The sequence below is a fragment of the Staurois parvus genome, unplaced genomic scaffold, assembly GCF_062004578.1.
Source record: "Staurois parvus isolate SC_StPar_1 unplaced genomic scaffold, SC_StPar_1.0 ptg002140l, whole genome shotgun sequence".
Classification (NCBI taxonomy): Eukaryota; Metazoa; Chordata; class Amphibia; order Anura; family Ranidae; genus Staurois; species Staurois parvus.
The window spans coordinates 3,330,005-3,346,654 of NW_028319936.1; the positions used below are offsets into that span (position 1 = coordinate 3,330,005).

The window sequence follows — 16,650 nt, forward strand, 5'->3', positions numbered from 1 at the left end:
AGGGTCTTGCCTACAGTCAAGCATGGTGGTGAGAGTGTCATGGTCTGGGGCTGCATGAGTGCTGCCGACACTGGGGATGTTAGGAATGGACTGGCCAGCAATGGTGGGACTCACCTGCCTTTTGATCTGCAGTACCAGGGCTGGCCAGCGGGTGCTCCCAGCAATCAGAGACAACCTTTCAGCCAGCTAACACCTGGAACTGATGATGCTGGGGTATTTAAGGGATGGCCAGACCCACAGACTCTGCCTTGGTGTTGTGTTTGTCCTGGGCCCTGTATCTGTCCTGCATCCTGTTTCTGTCCCTCTGCCTGACCCTCTGTACTACGCTGCTTGTTACCTGTTTTGATCTCTGGCTTGTGACCCTGACCATCCCTCTGCCTGACCCTCTGTACTACGCTGCTTGCTACCTGCTGAACCTGGCCTGTGACCCCGACCATTCTCTGCTTGCTCCCCCTGTACCTACCTGCCCAATTGATATTGACCCGGCCTGCCTGACGACGCTTGCTTGTATGTACTGTTATCTGTGGGTGGTTTGGTTTGGTTTGTTTGCACTGTATTATGTTTAGTATTGCACTGCGTTTATGTTTGTATGGTTAGTGTTAATAAATTGTATTGTTTATCACATATCTGAAGTCTGCGTTTCCCTGCATCAGTCACACACCTCTGGTCATACCTGGGAGCCCTGACAGGGGAGCTACAGATCATTGAGGGAACCATGAATGCCAGCATGTACTGTGACATACTGAAGCAGAGCATGATCCCCTCCCTTCGAAGATTGGGCCGCAGGGCAGTATTCCAAGACAACGACCAGAAACACACCTCCAAAACGACCACTGCCTTGCTAAAGAAGCTGAGGGTAAAGGTGATGGACTGGCCAAGCATGTCTCCAGACCTAAACCCTATTGAGCATCTGTGGGGCATCCTCAAATGGAAGGTGGAGGAGCGCAAGGTCTCAAACATCCACCAGCTCCATGATGTCATCATGGAGGAATGGAAGAGGACTCCAGTGGCAACCTATGAAGTTCTGGTGAACTCCATGCCCAAGAGAGTTAAGGCAGTGCTGGAAAATAATGGTGACCACACAAAATATTGACACTTTGGGCCTAATTTGGACAGTTTCACGTACGGGTGTACTCACTTCTGTTGCCAGCGGTTTAGACATTAATGGCTGTGTGTTGAGGGGACAGCAAATTTACACTGTTATACAAGCTGTATGCTCACTAGTTTACATTTTAGCAAAGTTTCATTTCTTCAGTGTTGTCACATGAAAAGATATAATAAAATATTTACAAAAATGTGAGGGGTGTACTCACTTCTGTGAGATACTGTATATTCAAATCTTTAGAAAAATTCAGACCTTATAACGATTAAGTATGTGGCTTTCTTAAATACTTTGGGTTGAAAGTTTTATCACAGTCTACATAAACAATAATTTTATTCCATACTCATTGTGTTTTACCTATAATTAGGACATGATACCACAGCCAGTGGCCTGTCCTGGATTCTGTATAACTTGGCTCGTCACCCTGAATATCAGGACAAATGTAGGGAAGAGATCAGAGAGCTAATTAAGGAGAAAGACACATCCCACTTGGACTGGTAAGTACCTCACCTCGCAGCAAACAAATCATTAAGGGGGAATCTGTAATGGTTTAGGGTCAGTTTTAGTTTAGTTGTATTGTTTTGGTTTATACATTTCTAATCTGTTGTTTTATACACTCACCGGACACTTTATTGAGGACACCTGTTCAATTGCTTGGTAACACAAATTGCTAATCAGCAAATCACATGGCAGCAACTCAATGCATTTAGGTATCTAGACGTGGTAAAAACGACTTGCTGAAGTTCAAACCAAGCATCAGAATGGGGAAGAAAGGAGATTTAAGTGACTTTGAACATGGCATGGTTGTTGGTGCCATACTGGCTGGTCTGAGTATTTCAAAAAACGGCTGATCTGGTGGGATTTCACACAACCATCTCTAGGGTTTACAGAGGATGGTCTAAAATAGATAAAATATCCAGTGAGTGGCAGTTGTGTGGAGGAAAATGCCTTGTTGATGTCAGAGGTCAGAGAATGGGCAGACTGGTTGATGCGACATTCAGATGGTAGAGTCAGAATTTGGAGTAAACAACATGAGAGCATGGATCATTGCTGTCTTGTATCAATGGTTCAGGCTGGTGGTGGTGGTGGTGTAATGGTGTTGACGATATTTTCTTGGCAAGGTGTACCTAATAAAGTGGCTGGCGAGTGTGTTTTTACTATACTTATACACTCTGCTTTAGAAGCAAATATTTAATGCATGACAGTGCAATCAATTTATTTGTTCTGGGACTTTGAATGAGGCACAACACACACGACCAATTAATAACTAGTTTCCAACATTGTTATTTAATAAATATAAAAATAAACTCCTCATTGCATACAAAAAGAGGATAACATGGTATCAAGCTGATTTGTAATGAATCTATATTAATGCATTTCACACATAATTAAATATACTGTTGACCATATACAATCCAGAAGTCAATACATAATTACACTAAAATTGCATCCAAAAACTCGATGGGTTTCGTGACTCTGTAGTCACTTCATCAGGAGTAGACGCATGTATAATATATATAGGTTAAAACATCAAGAATGTAGCATACCTAATGATATCTCAAAATACATAGAGTAATTCCAACCTCAGGGGTCACCAGTGGGACTCTTAATACTTACAAGTCAGCTAAGAATAGATATGACAATGTTTCCAAATGGTGATTGCCAGTGGAGTCTCACCAGGGAGCCGTGGAAGTAAGATTCCGCAAGAACCTAAGGGAACAAGCAGGAAGTAGATCCAACGCAGGTGTGCAATCCATGATGGCACCCAACATAGTTGTGATAGAAAAAAGTTTAGCTATGCATTATAGTGATGAATGAATAATAAAATCAAAATGGGTGATAAGCAACAAAAATAACATGCTGCAATATAGCAATAAATAGAAAAAACATATAGTAAGTATGTGAGGGTGAAGAAAACTGCACCTAGTGGTATAACGAAGGGAAAGGCATCTAAATCTCTAATCCAGTCCACAGAAAAAGGAATGTGCCAATAAAAAGAAATAGAGCCAAATGTAAAAACAAAATATAGGCAGCCAAAGCATGTTTAATGCATGACTAAGGATTCCAGACCACTATGTGCTATAAGGCCTCATTCACATGGGATGTGCTAAAGCATACATCTGTAGAGGACCGTGTTTACCCACACAGGGATGCACAGGTGTTCCATTGATGTCAATGGGGATGCAGACACAGAGTCTGCATGGACGCAGCTGCTGCTCCCAATCTGACATCTATGTGGGTGCAGGTGTATGTCTTCGAACTCGCACAGTGTGCATTTAAGGGCACACACCACGGATGTCCTATTGGGGGCAACAGCTGCGTCCATGCAGACTCTGTCTCAATTCACATCAATGGCACTGGCTGCAGGAGGATGCACGGAACACCTGTAAATTCTTATGTGGGTAAATGCGGCCTTCCACAGGTATATGCTTTAGTACACGCAGCGCTATTGTGTTCTGCTGGCTGGGAACACAATGATCAGTGCTGGCAGCTATAGCCGTCTGTGGTGATTACATTAAAAAACATTTGACTGGTTGTACTGAAGTCCAGCCAGCCTGTCTATAGATGAATCAAATCTTGGCCAGTTTAGCAGGGACTAGCTGAGATTCGATTAATCTATGGGCAGTTGTACTTAATCGCCTTCCGCCTGCCATATAAGGAAATGATGGATGGGCAGTGGTTCTCTCGTTCTGGGAGGATGTCGTATGATGTCCTCCCACTCTAACTGCACGTGCGCGCACCGCAGCGCGGTGATCAGTGGTGCGCTGTGTCCCTGGGACACAGCAGATCACCGATCAGTGGAAAGAGCCGATGACTTCGGCTCTGTTATTGTGATCAGCAATGTCCAATCACAGCTGATAGCATGTAAATAAGGAAATGCCAGTTATCGGCATTCCTCTCCTCACGAGCTGTTACACTGACAGCTTGTGAGGAGAGGAGAGCCGGCAATCGGCATTCCTCAGAGGGGACATCTACACTGATCATCAGGGCACTGATGATCAGTGCCCTGATGATCACTGTAGCCGCATCAGTGTCACCTGTCAGTGTCCATCAGTGCCACATATCAGTGCCTACCAGTGCACATCAATGCCCATATGAGCTGCCTTTCACTATCAGTGCCAGTCAGGGCCACCTATCAGTGTCAGTCAGTGCTACCTATCAGTGTCAGTACCTCCTAACAGTGCCGCCTTTCAGTGCCATATATGAGTGCTGCCTTTCAGTGCCCATCAGTGATGCCTGTCAATGCCCATCAGTGCCACCTACCAGTGCCTCCTCATCAGAGCAGCCTATCAGTGCCCATCACTGCAGCTTCATTAGCACACATCAGTGAAGGAGAAAAATTACTTATTTAAAAAATTTTATAACAGAAACTAAGAAAAAAACTTATTTTTTTCAAAATTTTCAGTTGTTTTTGGTTTGTTTAGAAAAAATAAAAACCAGAGAAGATTAAATACCACCAAAAGAAAGCTCTGTCTCAAAAAAATTATAACAATTTCATATGAGTACAGTGTTGCATGACCACGCAATTGTCATTCAAAGTGCGACAGCACTGAAAGCTGAAAATTGGCCTGGGCAGGAAGTGCCCGTTAGGCAAGTGGTTAAAGTAGAACTATAGGCAAAACTTTTTTTTATTTTTGGTAGGGTAAGGGAAAAACAGGGGCGGACTGGGTCTCATGATCCCCTATTGCCCCGGGGCCCCATGAGTTGTCAGTCCGCCCTTGGGGAGGAATATAACCCGTCAGATTTTTTTTTTTTATCTGTGTCCCATTGCGGAGATATCTCTTCACTTATCTCTTCACTTCCTGTCCCTTAGCCAAACCGCAAGTAGGAGGAATTCCCGGAAAATGAACTAAATTCCTTGTGGATCCCCAGGTCTCCAGAACTAGTGTCTCCATTTTCTGGGGACAACCCAAAATTTGGGATTTTCTTTTGCTTTTAATAATAATGGTAAACAGGACAAATAAAGAGGGTACAGACAATAAAAGCTGACAAGTGTTCTAATCCCCATTCACTCTATCCAAAATAAAAAAAAAAGTTTTGCCTTTAGTTATACTTTAAGGCACCTTTTGAATAGTTGAAACCTTGGACTCTGGTATCTGATAAGGTATGATAAGGTGTCTGCTTTGATGAGTCACATGAATAGAGTACTAACAATGGGATTAGTAGACTAGAGCTCCACCTACTGGCTAGATAGAGGACTGCATAAGCTGAAATATTTAATTTACAGTATATCAGAAAGAAAAGAGGAAAATACATGATTGTTTGATTTCCTCAGTACTGACTTTAATAGTAAAATATGTAGAAAACCACCATATATTCCCTTTATTGGCCTCCTGTCATGTGCCATCAAACTCTAGTAACGTTTATCTATATTCTACCTTGTTTGCACAGATTGTAGTAGGGAACATGGCTGGATCCAATGGGGTGGAGGGGTGGGCTGTGCCCCCCCCGATTTCAGTTGTGCCTCTACTCCAGGACACTGTGCCCAGACGCTAACTGCCTCTTCCAAGAATGTGACAAAGAAGGAGAACTGCGTAGAGTCCCATTGAGAGCTCCTGCAGCTCCAATGTAAAAGAATACAGTGTGGAATTAAAGGAAATCTTCTCCCCTGATCACAGAACCTCCACTCTATACTGAACGATGGATCTGTCAGCCCAGCAGTAAATAAAGCTGATCTGGAATGTGCACTGATGGTTCAGTAAATAAGGCTGTGTACACTGAAGGTTCTGCTATCAGGAAAGAAAGTTTACTTTAATTTAACCCTTTATTTTTGTGCAATTTATTGTTTGGCTACTCTTAGGCAAGCCATACATTATGCAATTTTCTTTTCTGCAACTACAGGTTGAAGGAGAAAACAAAATTGCTTGATTCCCTCATCAACACAGTCTGTGTTGATGGGGGAATCCCTCCTGCGGAGATAGTTTTCTGACAGTGGGATTTTTCGCAGCCATCAGAATACATTAATCTTTGCCTGGGACTATAGCCCATGTGAACAGCCACTATTGAAATACGCAGCATCGCATCGCTACCATCCTAGATTGTAAGCTCCAAGGAGCAGGGCCCTCCTAACCTTCTTGTATTGAACTGTATTGTCTCCCGTTTCATTGTAAAGTGCTGAGCAAACTGTTGGCGCTATATAAATCCTGTGTAATTATAATGTTAAATTAAATGTAGCCACCTTATCTTGTAATAGATCAGCAAGTATTTTGCTTAGCAGGACTTCTTCGGGTATTTTGCATAACTTGGATAGGCAAATCTGGTTTTCCCTTTTATTGAGCTGTGGTCTATTTGTGTTGCTAAGGAAAAATACAATGTAAATTAAAATATTGAAATATAATCTAAAAATATAAACTGTGCACATGCAAACAAATGCTAGCTATGCTAATCTACGTAAATGCTGAACATATAATGCTATTCAAACGACACATCTCAAAGGAAAAGAAAATGCTTTGGTTAGTCAGAGGCTTTGTTCTCAGAGTCATAGTTTGGAATGAAAAATAGCAGCAGCAGGATCTCACGATCCTTTTGCACTGTAGAGAGCTTAACTATTATCCTGGGACCCTTGCATAAGGATAAGATTTTGTCAACTGCTGTGCTGCATTCCTTATTGTTTGAGAATTTTAGTTACCTGCCATGTCCACTATATGCTACTGATTTTGTTTTTTGCACTATTAAAAAAAAAAAAAAAAAGACAGACAATTTTGAGAAAAAAACAATATTTTTGACTTTTTTCTATTAAACATGTCCAATGAAAAAGTTTAAAAAATAAAATTTTGTCATAAATGTATTCTGCTACATGTCTTTGCTAAAAAAAAAAAATCCAAATACATGTAAATTCATTGGTTTACATGAAAGTTAGTGTTTACAAATGGCTGTATGTATACTGGGATTTATTTTTTTTACTAGTAATGGAATTGGTCAGCGACTTATAGCGGGACTGCGGCGGACATCCTGACATGGGGGGGAACTGACTTGGTGTCACTGACATCCCCAGTGACACCAATACAGTAATCAGTGCTAAAAAAAAGCACTGTGCACAGCCATCCAAAGCAGTGTATCCAAGCTGACAGGGAGGAGAATTGTTAGTAAACAAAACAGTTCTCCTCCATGTGATTACTCGCTAGCGCCCAGTTATTTCCAAGGATCTCCAACGGGGAGGAGAACTGTTTTGTTTACTAACAATCCCCATAAACACTCCTGAAGTGTAAAGTGCATTTTTTTTAGATGACCGAGTGTTGGAGTGGTAACACTGGGACAAGATTCAAAATGTTTTCGTTGCGGAAGAGTATTGTAAGATAGTTTGATTGTAATTCTAATTTGCTCAGCAATACTTTGGAGGACTGTGGAGGGGACAGGAGCAGCTGGCTCAGGTTCTCAGCGGCTCACTGAGAGGCTGAGCCAGGTAACAGTCCAGGCATCTGGGTGGATCCCAACCATATAGTCGGGATCTTTTCAGAACCATGACTAGCTCTGTGACATCAGCCAATGGGTCAGAGAAGTGTAGAATGGACTGCACCAATAGGATCCCCAGAAGAAGTACAGCCAAAATAGGTTTGGCGTAGAGCCCCCTCCACAGCCCAGCACCCCAGGAAGCGCTGGAGGGGCAGAGCAGCGAGACAGTGACTGAGAGTCACCGGCTCTCTGCTCACTGAAGGCTGAGAACTGAGGGATCTGCAGTCTTTGGTTGCTCAGTTCTCAGTCTTAAAATTGGCAAGGAACAGATGCAGCATCCACCTAATATAATCCTTTTTTTTCTGTACCCCATACTTTTAATTCGTTTTTACAAATTAAACACACACAGCTACACATAAATACTGTAGATAAACACTCCTGAAGTGTGAAGTGCATTTTTTTTTAGATGACCGAGTGTTGGAGTGGTAACACTGGGACAAAATTCAAAATGTTTTTGTTGCGGAAGAGTATTGTAAGATAGTTTGATTGTAATTCTAATTTGGTCAGCAATACTTTGTTCCAATCTGGAGGAGCTTTGAAATTAAACTGGTTATTGCCCATGAATAGCAAATCAACTTGTTGACTTTAATGCCTCCCTTGCCAGCATTCAGCCACCAGGAGAGAAGATAAATAGCCTTATGTAAGTCATCAAGTATGCTCTACCACCACACTCCTGGTGGCTGAACTGGCCCTCTCTGCTGCCACTATTCCTATCTTTCTGTATATCCCTCTTTCTGTCTTTCCCTCTCCCCTTCACTTTCTTCCTTCTCGTCAGCTTATACAGAACAGAGCCACATACTAATTAGAGCGTTATATAAAGTAACAACTCACTGATTTTGGCAGGATATGAATAGTTATAAAATGCAAATCGAGTGTCTTTCTTCCAGTAACTACAGGGAGAATCCTGGGAATTGTAGATGTTGTTCTTTTTACTTTAGAGGTAATAGCTTAGCCGCAGGGCCCTTAACAAGTCTGTGCTGAATTTGGAACAGATATAGTTACACAAAGCCGGTCATAGATTTCTTTCATGTAAAAGATTCTACCATCCACGCCAAACATAGATGGACAAATTTCCCCCAAGATCTAGTGACAGAATTGTCAGAATACCCAAACAGTGACATCGGAGTGGCTGCCATCAGTGTTCTGCCAACAATTTTCTACTAGACTCTTTCAGTTTTCAGATTGAAATTTGTTGAGCCAGTTGATGCCAGCATGGGCCAATCACAAATCAAACTTTGGCCAAGTCAGCAAGAAACACAAAATGCAGTGCATGTATGCCCAGCCTAAAGTGGAACTAACGTAAATTTTTTTTAAAATTTTGGATAGAGTATGGGAGAGTTGTTTGCCCTGTAAGGATTTTTTGGTATCTGTGTCCCATTGTCCCCTTCTTTTCTTGCCCCTTAGCCAAAACAGGAAGTGTTGTCACCATGGTCACCAGAACTGGTGCTCCCATTAAAAGATTACCCCTCTGTTACTGGGGACAACTCAAAAATTAGGATTTTCCTTCACTTTCAATGATGACGGTAAACAGGAAAAATAGAGGGCAAATTTCCCCAATAGGGACACAGACAGCAATAAAAACAGACAGGTGTTCTAGTCCCTCTCCATTCTCTCCACAGCTAAAAAAAAAAAAGTGTTGCCTTTTAGTTATACTTTAAGTCTAAGTAGCTTTTCCAGGTCATTAAAGAATACGTTTACCTGGGGGGCACATGCACGGTGCCACGGAGGACAACTGCATGTAGCAGGAGCTCCGTCCTTGCTTCGGGTTTTGCCTGCTCCCTGGGGCCTGTCTAACTCGTGGATTTTTATAAAAAGCAGCTGATCACCTCCAGGAGACAGTCCTGCATGCCGTCAACTGAAAAAGAGTAGGAGGACCACTTAGAAGTCCCTTACAATGTACCTATTGAGGACACAGGAGCTCTGCAGCATGTCACAAGACGGTGCTGGCGGAGCATCCCCATCCTGTTTCTCACAGGATACAGCAGCCCAGCCCTCTGCACGGGAGAGTGAGCATACACAGCAGCTTACAAAGGGGACTTGGAATCTTGTCTCCAGACTATGTACATGAAATTGACCACTAAATTTCAATCAGAGCTCCATAAAAGCACTAATGTCATTTCTCAGGAAATAGCTGCATTTGGGGCCAGAACGGATCGTTTAGAAACAAAACATGATGAACTCAGTTTGGCCTATGGCAAGCTCTCTAGGGATCACAACCTTTTACAGCTGCCTTTACACAGTTACAGGTACAGGTGGAAGACCTTGATAACCCTAATCGCAGAAATAATCCTGCGAATCCGTGGGGTCCATGAGACAGTGCCTGATCTTTCACAAGCCATGACTAAGTTGTTCAAGTCCCTTCTTCCAGACCAGGATGCTAAGGCCTTTACGTGTGACCGTAGGCATGGATACGCTTGTATTCTTGGTCGGATCATAATATTGTAGCATTGTCTGTTACCTTTTATAGGCCTAGCATCTACTCCCCTACTCCTGGCGGTTGAATGAGTCTATGCTTACAGATGTTATCTCCTGTCAAGAAGTAGCTACCTCAATCCAAGAGTATTTCAACTGAACAATCCTGATACCTCCCCGGCTATGCTGTTGGTGGCCCAAAAGGTGGTTCTCTGTGGCGGCAGCCAGGAATAGGGATCGCTGGAAACAAATTCAGAAGCTCACTAGGGAACTGGAAATGCATTATAGAACTCATGTAGGTAACCCATCCCTTTTGAATAGGGGCATGATATCGCAAAAGCGTTTAGAACATCTCGGACAGTTATTACAAGCATTTTGCCCCTCTCTTGGCCCCATCTTTGGTGTCTATGTTCAATGAAGTTTTGCAGGGGGGAAGGTTTCCTGATGAGATGCTTTTGGCCAACGTCTCACTATTGCCTCAACCTTCCTTGATCTGGCGTAGGATTTCGGAGGTGGCCTCTGTCTTGGCGAGTTCTCCGGTAGATTTTTCCCTGCAAATTTGCTTATTGGGTGCATCCATTTCGGGGATCCCAGCCAACCTAATGAGGCTAATTCACACTATCTGCGTTTCTACCCTATAGGCCATTGCCCTTCATTGGAAGTCACCAATGGTCCCTTTGGTCTCTGTTTTGCGGAGATTCAATATGGTCATGCTCATGGAATGTATTCAATACACATTGCTAGGATGCATTTATTCAAAAGAAAATGGGACAGTTGGAAAACACAGACACATCCTGTTCAATTGATGGTCTATCATGGGTTGATTTGTATTGAACCTTTGTTGGTTATGTGGTTGTTCTGTCTATCTTGCTGCCTACCTCCTTCATGTACTTTATCTTTATTTTTTTATGATCATGTGTTATATTACTGTTCATTACATATGTGCCTTTTTCTTGTATATTCTACCTCACGTAACTGTGCGTTTTTTGTAGTCTATCTCTTCATAAAAAAAGTTTTTAAACAAAAAAAAATACGTTTACCTGTCAAAAAATAATGAATGTACATAAATTTGCAGGTAAAAAAAATCTGCATTTATTTTTTTTTTTTTTTTTTACTGGAGCCTGCAAAGCATTGCACCCATGATCAGGAGACCGGTGGTACAATGCCAGGCACAGCCTTCCTCTTGCTTTTTGCCTGTGCTCATTCACATGCTTACAGTCCTTTCAAGCTGTAAGTACATCTGCTGCGGTGGCAGATGGTACTTTTTGTAGTTTTTTTTTTTATTCCCTGGAATATGTGAATGAATGATGTGGCTGTGTGAGCAGAGCTGAGTGGACAGGGGATCCTCTCCCTGCACGCACTGTTCAAAGTGACAGCAGGTGCGGGGAGAGGTTCCCCTGGCCACTGTCACAGAGTGGAGAACGCTGGTGGTGGGAGGCAGGTGCATAGGAGCATGTTACACCCTAAATATGCTCCTACAGGTGAACTTATCCTTTAAAAAAATATTTAAACCTTTTGATGTACGTTTTATTTATATATATATATATATATATATATATATAAAAGGGTGTGCTTCAAAATGTTTTAGACTTCTCCACTGTCTAAACTATTTAAATATTCATGACATTTTCAATGTACTAGTTCATTTTTTTTTTTCTTAGGGATGACCTGTCTCAGCTGCCATTTACCACCATGTGTATCAAGGAAAGCCTTAGACTACATCCTCCTGTAACAGCAGTGTCCAGACAGTGTACTGAAGACATTGCTCTTCCGGATGGGAGAGTCATTCCAAAAGGTTCTGCTTTGTCTTTTATGTGTTTGAGTTCTTCTACGTAATTATGCTGCTTAGACCTTACTTCGGCTTGGAGATGAATGACTCTGAATGAATAGAATGAATCTGCTTAAACATTTATATAAACATACACTATATTGCCAAACGTATTGGGACACCCCTCCAAATCATTGGATTTAGGTTCCAATCATCTCCACGGCCACTGCTTCTACAAATATTTGTGAAAGAATGGAAGCTCAGTGAATTCAAACGTTGTACCGTGATAGGTTGCCACCTGTGCAAAAAGTCCACCCATGAAATTTCCTTGCCACTAAACATTCCATGGTGAACTGTTAGTGCTATTATAACAGAGTGTAAGCAACTGGGGACAACAGCAACTCAGCCACAAAGTGGTAGGGCATGTAAAATGATAGAGCTGGGTCAGCGCATGCTGAAGGGCACAGTGCACAGAAATTGGCAACTGTCTGTAGAGTCAATAGCTAAAGACCTCCAAACTTCATTAGCCCTTCAGATTAGCACAACAACAGTGCGTAGAGAGCTTCAAGGAATGCGTTTTCATGGTCTAGCAGATGCATCCAAGCCTTACATCAATGCAATGCAAAGCATCAGATGCAGTGGTGTAAAGCATGGACTCTAGAGCAGTGGAGACATGTTCTCTGGAGTGACAAATCACACTTCTCTGTCTGCCGATCCAATGGACGTGTCTGGGTTTGTTGCCAGGAGAACAGGACTTGCCTGACTGCATTGTTCCAAGTGTATAGTTTGGTGGAGGGTGGATTATGGTGTGGGGTTGTTTTTCAGGGGTTGGGCTTGGCCCCTTAGTTCCAGTGAAGGGAACTCTTAAGGCGTCAGCATACCAAAACATTTTTGACAATTTCATGCTCCCAACTTTGTGGGAATAGTTTGGGGAAGGCCCCTTCCTGTTCCAACATGACTGTGCACCAGTGGACAAAGCAAAGTCCATACAGACATGGATGAGTGCGTTTTGGGGTGGAGGAACTTGACTGGCCTGTACAGAGTCCTGACCTCAACCCAGTAGAACACCATTGGGATGAATTAGTGAGGAGACTGTGAGCCAGGCCTTCTTGTTCGACATCAGTGCCTGATCTCACAAATGGGTTTCTGGGAGAAAGGTCAAACATTCCCATAGACACTCCTAAACCTTGTGGACAGCCTTCCCAGAAGAGTTGAAGCTGTTATAGCTGCAAAGGGTGGGCCAACCCAATATTGAACTCTACAGACTAAGACTGGGATGCCATTAAAGTTCATGTGCGTGTAAAGGCAGGCGTCCCAATACTTTTGGCAATATAATGTATATGCTCCTGACTCCAAATGTATGTACATTACATACACCTGACCCCCAAACTCTGTATTTACACACCTGAACCTCCCCTGCACTATGTACACCGCTCAAAAAAATGGCAATATAGTGTATACTGGCATACCTAGGAAGAACTGTTAATGTAGACTTACATGTGGTACTGTATATGGTAGTACTGTAATCTCCATCTCTCCTTAGTAGGGATAATAAACCCATTTTTATTGACAGAGGTTATGAACACAGTTTTTATGCTGCTTTTGCTATGTATAAAACCCTCATGGCAAGTGTGTAAGGGCTTGTGTACACAGCCATTTGTTTACTTTTCTTTCCATACAAGTCACTATGAATCCAAAAGCATCTTGATGTGGGTTAGGAGGTCACACACCCTTGAGGGATCTCAGAAGCATCTCAAACTGATCTCAAAAGCAGGCTGAACACACCTGAATGTATGCTACTTTGCCACTCTACACATGATCTTATGGGCAACAATATTTCCATTGCAAGCTAAAATTTGAAAGTGTTTTTTTTTTTTTTATGTTCTTTCAGGAAATATCTGTCTCATAAGTATATATGGAACCCATCACAATCCTGCTGTATGGCCAAACCCTGAGGTACAAATCTTATTATGTCCAGAGCCAAAATAACAAACAAACACTTGCACAAAGTCTTACTTCTAACCTTTGCTTCCTTAGGTCTATGATCCATATCGTTTTGATCCAGAAAAAGCACAGGAGAGGTCTTCACATGCTTTTGTACCCTTCTCTGCTGGACCTAGGTGAATATGAGCTTGATTTGTAATTATAATCACTGTTCAGTATATTTTCAGTAGTTGTCCAATATACACTGTCACTGATGTTGTAAGATATTATGTAGAGGAGATCTTTGTTTAATCTATAAAATAAGAATGCAAATACAGTAAGTACTTTCAGATGTAAGTTTTCAATGCAATCAGAGGCACTTTATAGAGTTTCAAAATGCCCCATACATTACTGTTCAAATTGGTCCATAACTCTGCAAGTTATCTATGCCACTAGAATTTGGCATATGTAGCTAATTGTTTTTAAACTATTCTCCTTGACATTTTAAAGGAAACCTGTGATGAGAGAAGTAAAGGGCTGCCATTAGTGACCTCCTTTTGAAATTAATATTTGTCTGCCTATTATGACACTCTTATGGTGTTTATACTCTTTAAATTATTGGCATGACTTCAAGATAACAACTGCTTGCAATCACAGATTAATATACACATCCAGAATGAGATCTTCAATAAAAAACTTGTCGCTGTTTACTGTCAGTGGGCTCAACACCCAAGTGTGCTGAATAAACAGTTCCCTCCACTGTAAGTAAGCAGAAATTCAGACTTCACCATTCACAGAGGTCAATTCATGTTTTGGTAAGTCAATCCAATGGAGATTTCTGTATTCCTCTATTATGCTTTATAAAAAGTAAAAGCACAGCTGCTGCAGATGCAGGTGATCCCTTTATTGGACTGACTTACCATAATGCGAATTGACCTCTGAGATTACTTTGAAATCTGAATTTATGGTTATTTTATTTGTGGTGGAGTACACATTTTGCCTGTACACTTGCATGTTGAGTCCACTGACCGAAAAGTCCTGCAAGCTTTCACTAGCTGCAGGTAGTGACTTAGAGAATAATAAAGTCAGAGAATTAGAATGACTAGTGGACAACAAGCATTTTCAGAAGAAGTTCATTGTTGATCTACGTATTTTTGTTATGTTAGGTTTCCCAAATATCTCTAAAAAAAATACTGTAAACCTGGCCTGGGCCACGCTTTGGGGCCTCCTTCATCCTAAATTTTCCTATTGACCAACAAATCTGACCATATTAGCAATAAGCCAATTGTAAAGTGCAGGAGGGGTCCTAGAACATTGAAGTCTGGTGACGTTTTCAAGAAAGGAAAAGCCTAGACTACAGGAGACCTTAAGGGGGCATGATGATGAGCTGAAGGTATGTTGTGCCTACAAAATATGTAATTTGTTAATTTTTCTTAACTGGCAAACTATCTTCAAAGGCTACGTTCACATTTCATAACATGTTATACCCGTATCCAGGGTATAAAATGTTACAAAACAAGCACCCCCAGTCTCCAGAGCCACCATTGTGACAGTGAACTGGATCTTCTCCCCGCATTCGCTGTTGCTCCTTTAAAAAAAACGCATTGGTGTGGGGCTCCATGAAACCCAGCTGCATCATTCATTCAGAGTTCTGTGAATGGGAGAACTATAACTACCACCAGTAGGCTTGTAGTTTTCAATGAACTACCAGGGCGCTGAAGAGCTCTCTTGGTAGTTCATTGATTCTTCCTGTCATTCAGTAACTGCCTGCCCGTACAAGGTATGGGCAGACAGTTTCTATGACAGTCTGCAGGAGCCTTGCATTGCACCCACGATCTGTTGATCCTGGGTGCAATGCTTTACAGGCTCCAAAGAAAAGTATTAATAAATGCACTTTTTTTTCTACCTGCAAAAAGATGTGCATTTATTTTTTTTTTAAAGTTGAACTCATCCTTTAAATGTGTCAAGGAGAGCCAGATTAATAATGTTATTATAAATGTGTTGAACATGTAATGAACATTGGCCCTATTTTGAACTTCAAATACAGCTACAGGAACAGACATTTTGCTTATTTTAATGGGCATAATACTTATTGATTCTTTATTCCATAGGAACTGTATAGGACAAAACTTTGCCATGGTTGAGATGAAAGTAGTTCTGGCTCTCACACTTTTAAATTTCAAAGTGAACTTGGATCAAACCAAGACAGTGCGCCGGAAGCCTGAGCTGATCCTGCGAGCTGAAGGTGGGCTTTGGCTGCAATTGGAGGAAGTCCAATCATAAGATACCACACCAATTTCTAATGTGTCAGGATCTACTTAAGAAGTTATCCTTTTTTAATGTTCTGGGAATACTAACTTCCACTTTGCCAATGTATTATGGTCATAAATGTATTTCTTAACGTAACAAATTTTAATGACCTTACCATCATTGTACTGTGTTTGGCTAATAGTGATTGATCTAATCCAATTGATTGCATACATCAAGCTAAAAGTCAGCACAATAAACATAATTTGATTGATATTTCATACACGTGTACCATGCTTTTCAATGCTGTACCTAAATCAATTGTGTCAAGTAGATCAGGTGTAAGCACAGTGGTGAACCACTTAGCATGTGAAAAAATTATGTTTTTCTGCCACAACCATCTACTTGGTTCCATCACTATCTGTCGCTCATCTCCAAGCCGTACCATTTTTGCCTTGCTCTCTCGATGTCCAATTCAATATTTTTTTGGGGAATCAGACATTGATCGTTTAGTTTTATTGCACCATGCATGGCCATCATAAGGAACACAACTAATTTTAGCATTATAGCATTTTTTAAAAATTCATTCTATCATACATTATCTTAGGACAAATATGAATCTTGAGTATATTACCAATTGCAGTGCTTTTCAGAGTACTGTTTGCCCTCATATGGACCTAGACAGGAGACAATTTGATCTTGACAAGTGAAGTTTAGGACTTCGGATAATTTTTTTTTTGTCTGA

General features: G+C 41.5%; 1 protein-coding gene across 2 annotated transcripts in view; it reads left to right on the forward strand.

The window, feature by feature from the left end:
* Positions 1-16,186, forward strand: part of LOC149432467 (ultra-long-chain fatty acid omega-hydroxylase-like) — a 61,856-nt gene extending 45,670 nt beyond the window's left edge. For both annotated transcript variants that reach the window (XM_089665123.1, XM_089665124.1), the window contains exons 9-13: positions 1,470-1,599; positions 11,629-11,762; positions 13,627-13,691; positions 13,773-13,855; positions 15,770-16,186. In XM_089665123.1, the coding sequence (XP_089521249.1) occupies positions 1,470-1,599; positions 11,629-11,762; positions 13,627-13,691; positions 13,773-13,855; positions 15,770-15,941 (584 nt within the window). In that variant the 3' untranslated portion in view covers positions 15,942-16,186. The remainder of the gene's footprint in view (positions 1-1,469; positions 1,600-11,628; positions 11,763-13,626; positions 13,692-13,772; positions 13,856-15,769) is intronic.
* The last annotated feature ends 464 nt before the right edge of the window (positions 16,187-16,650 follow it).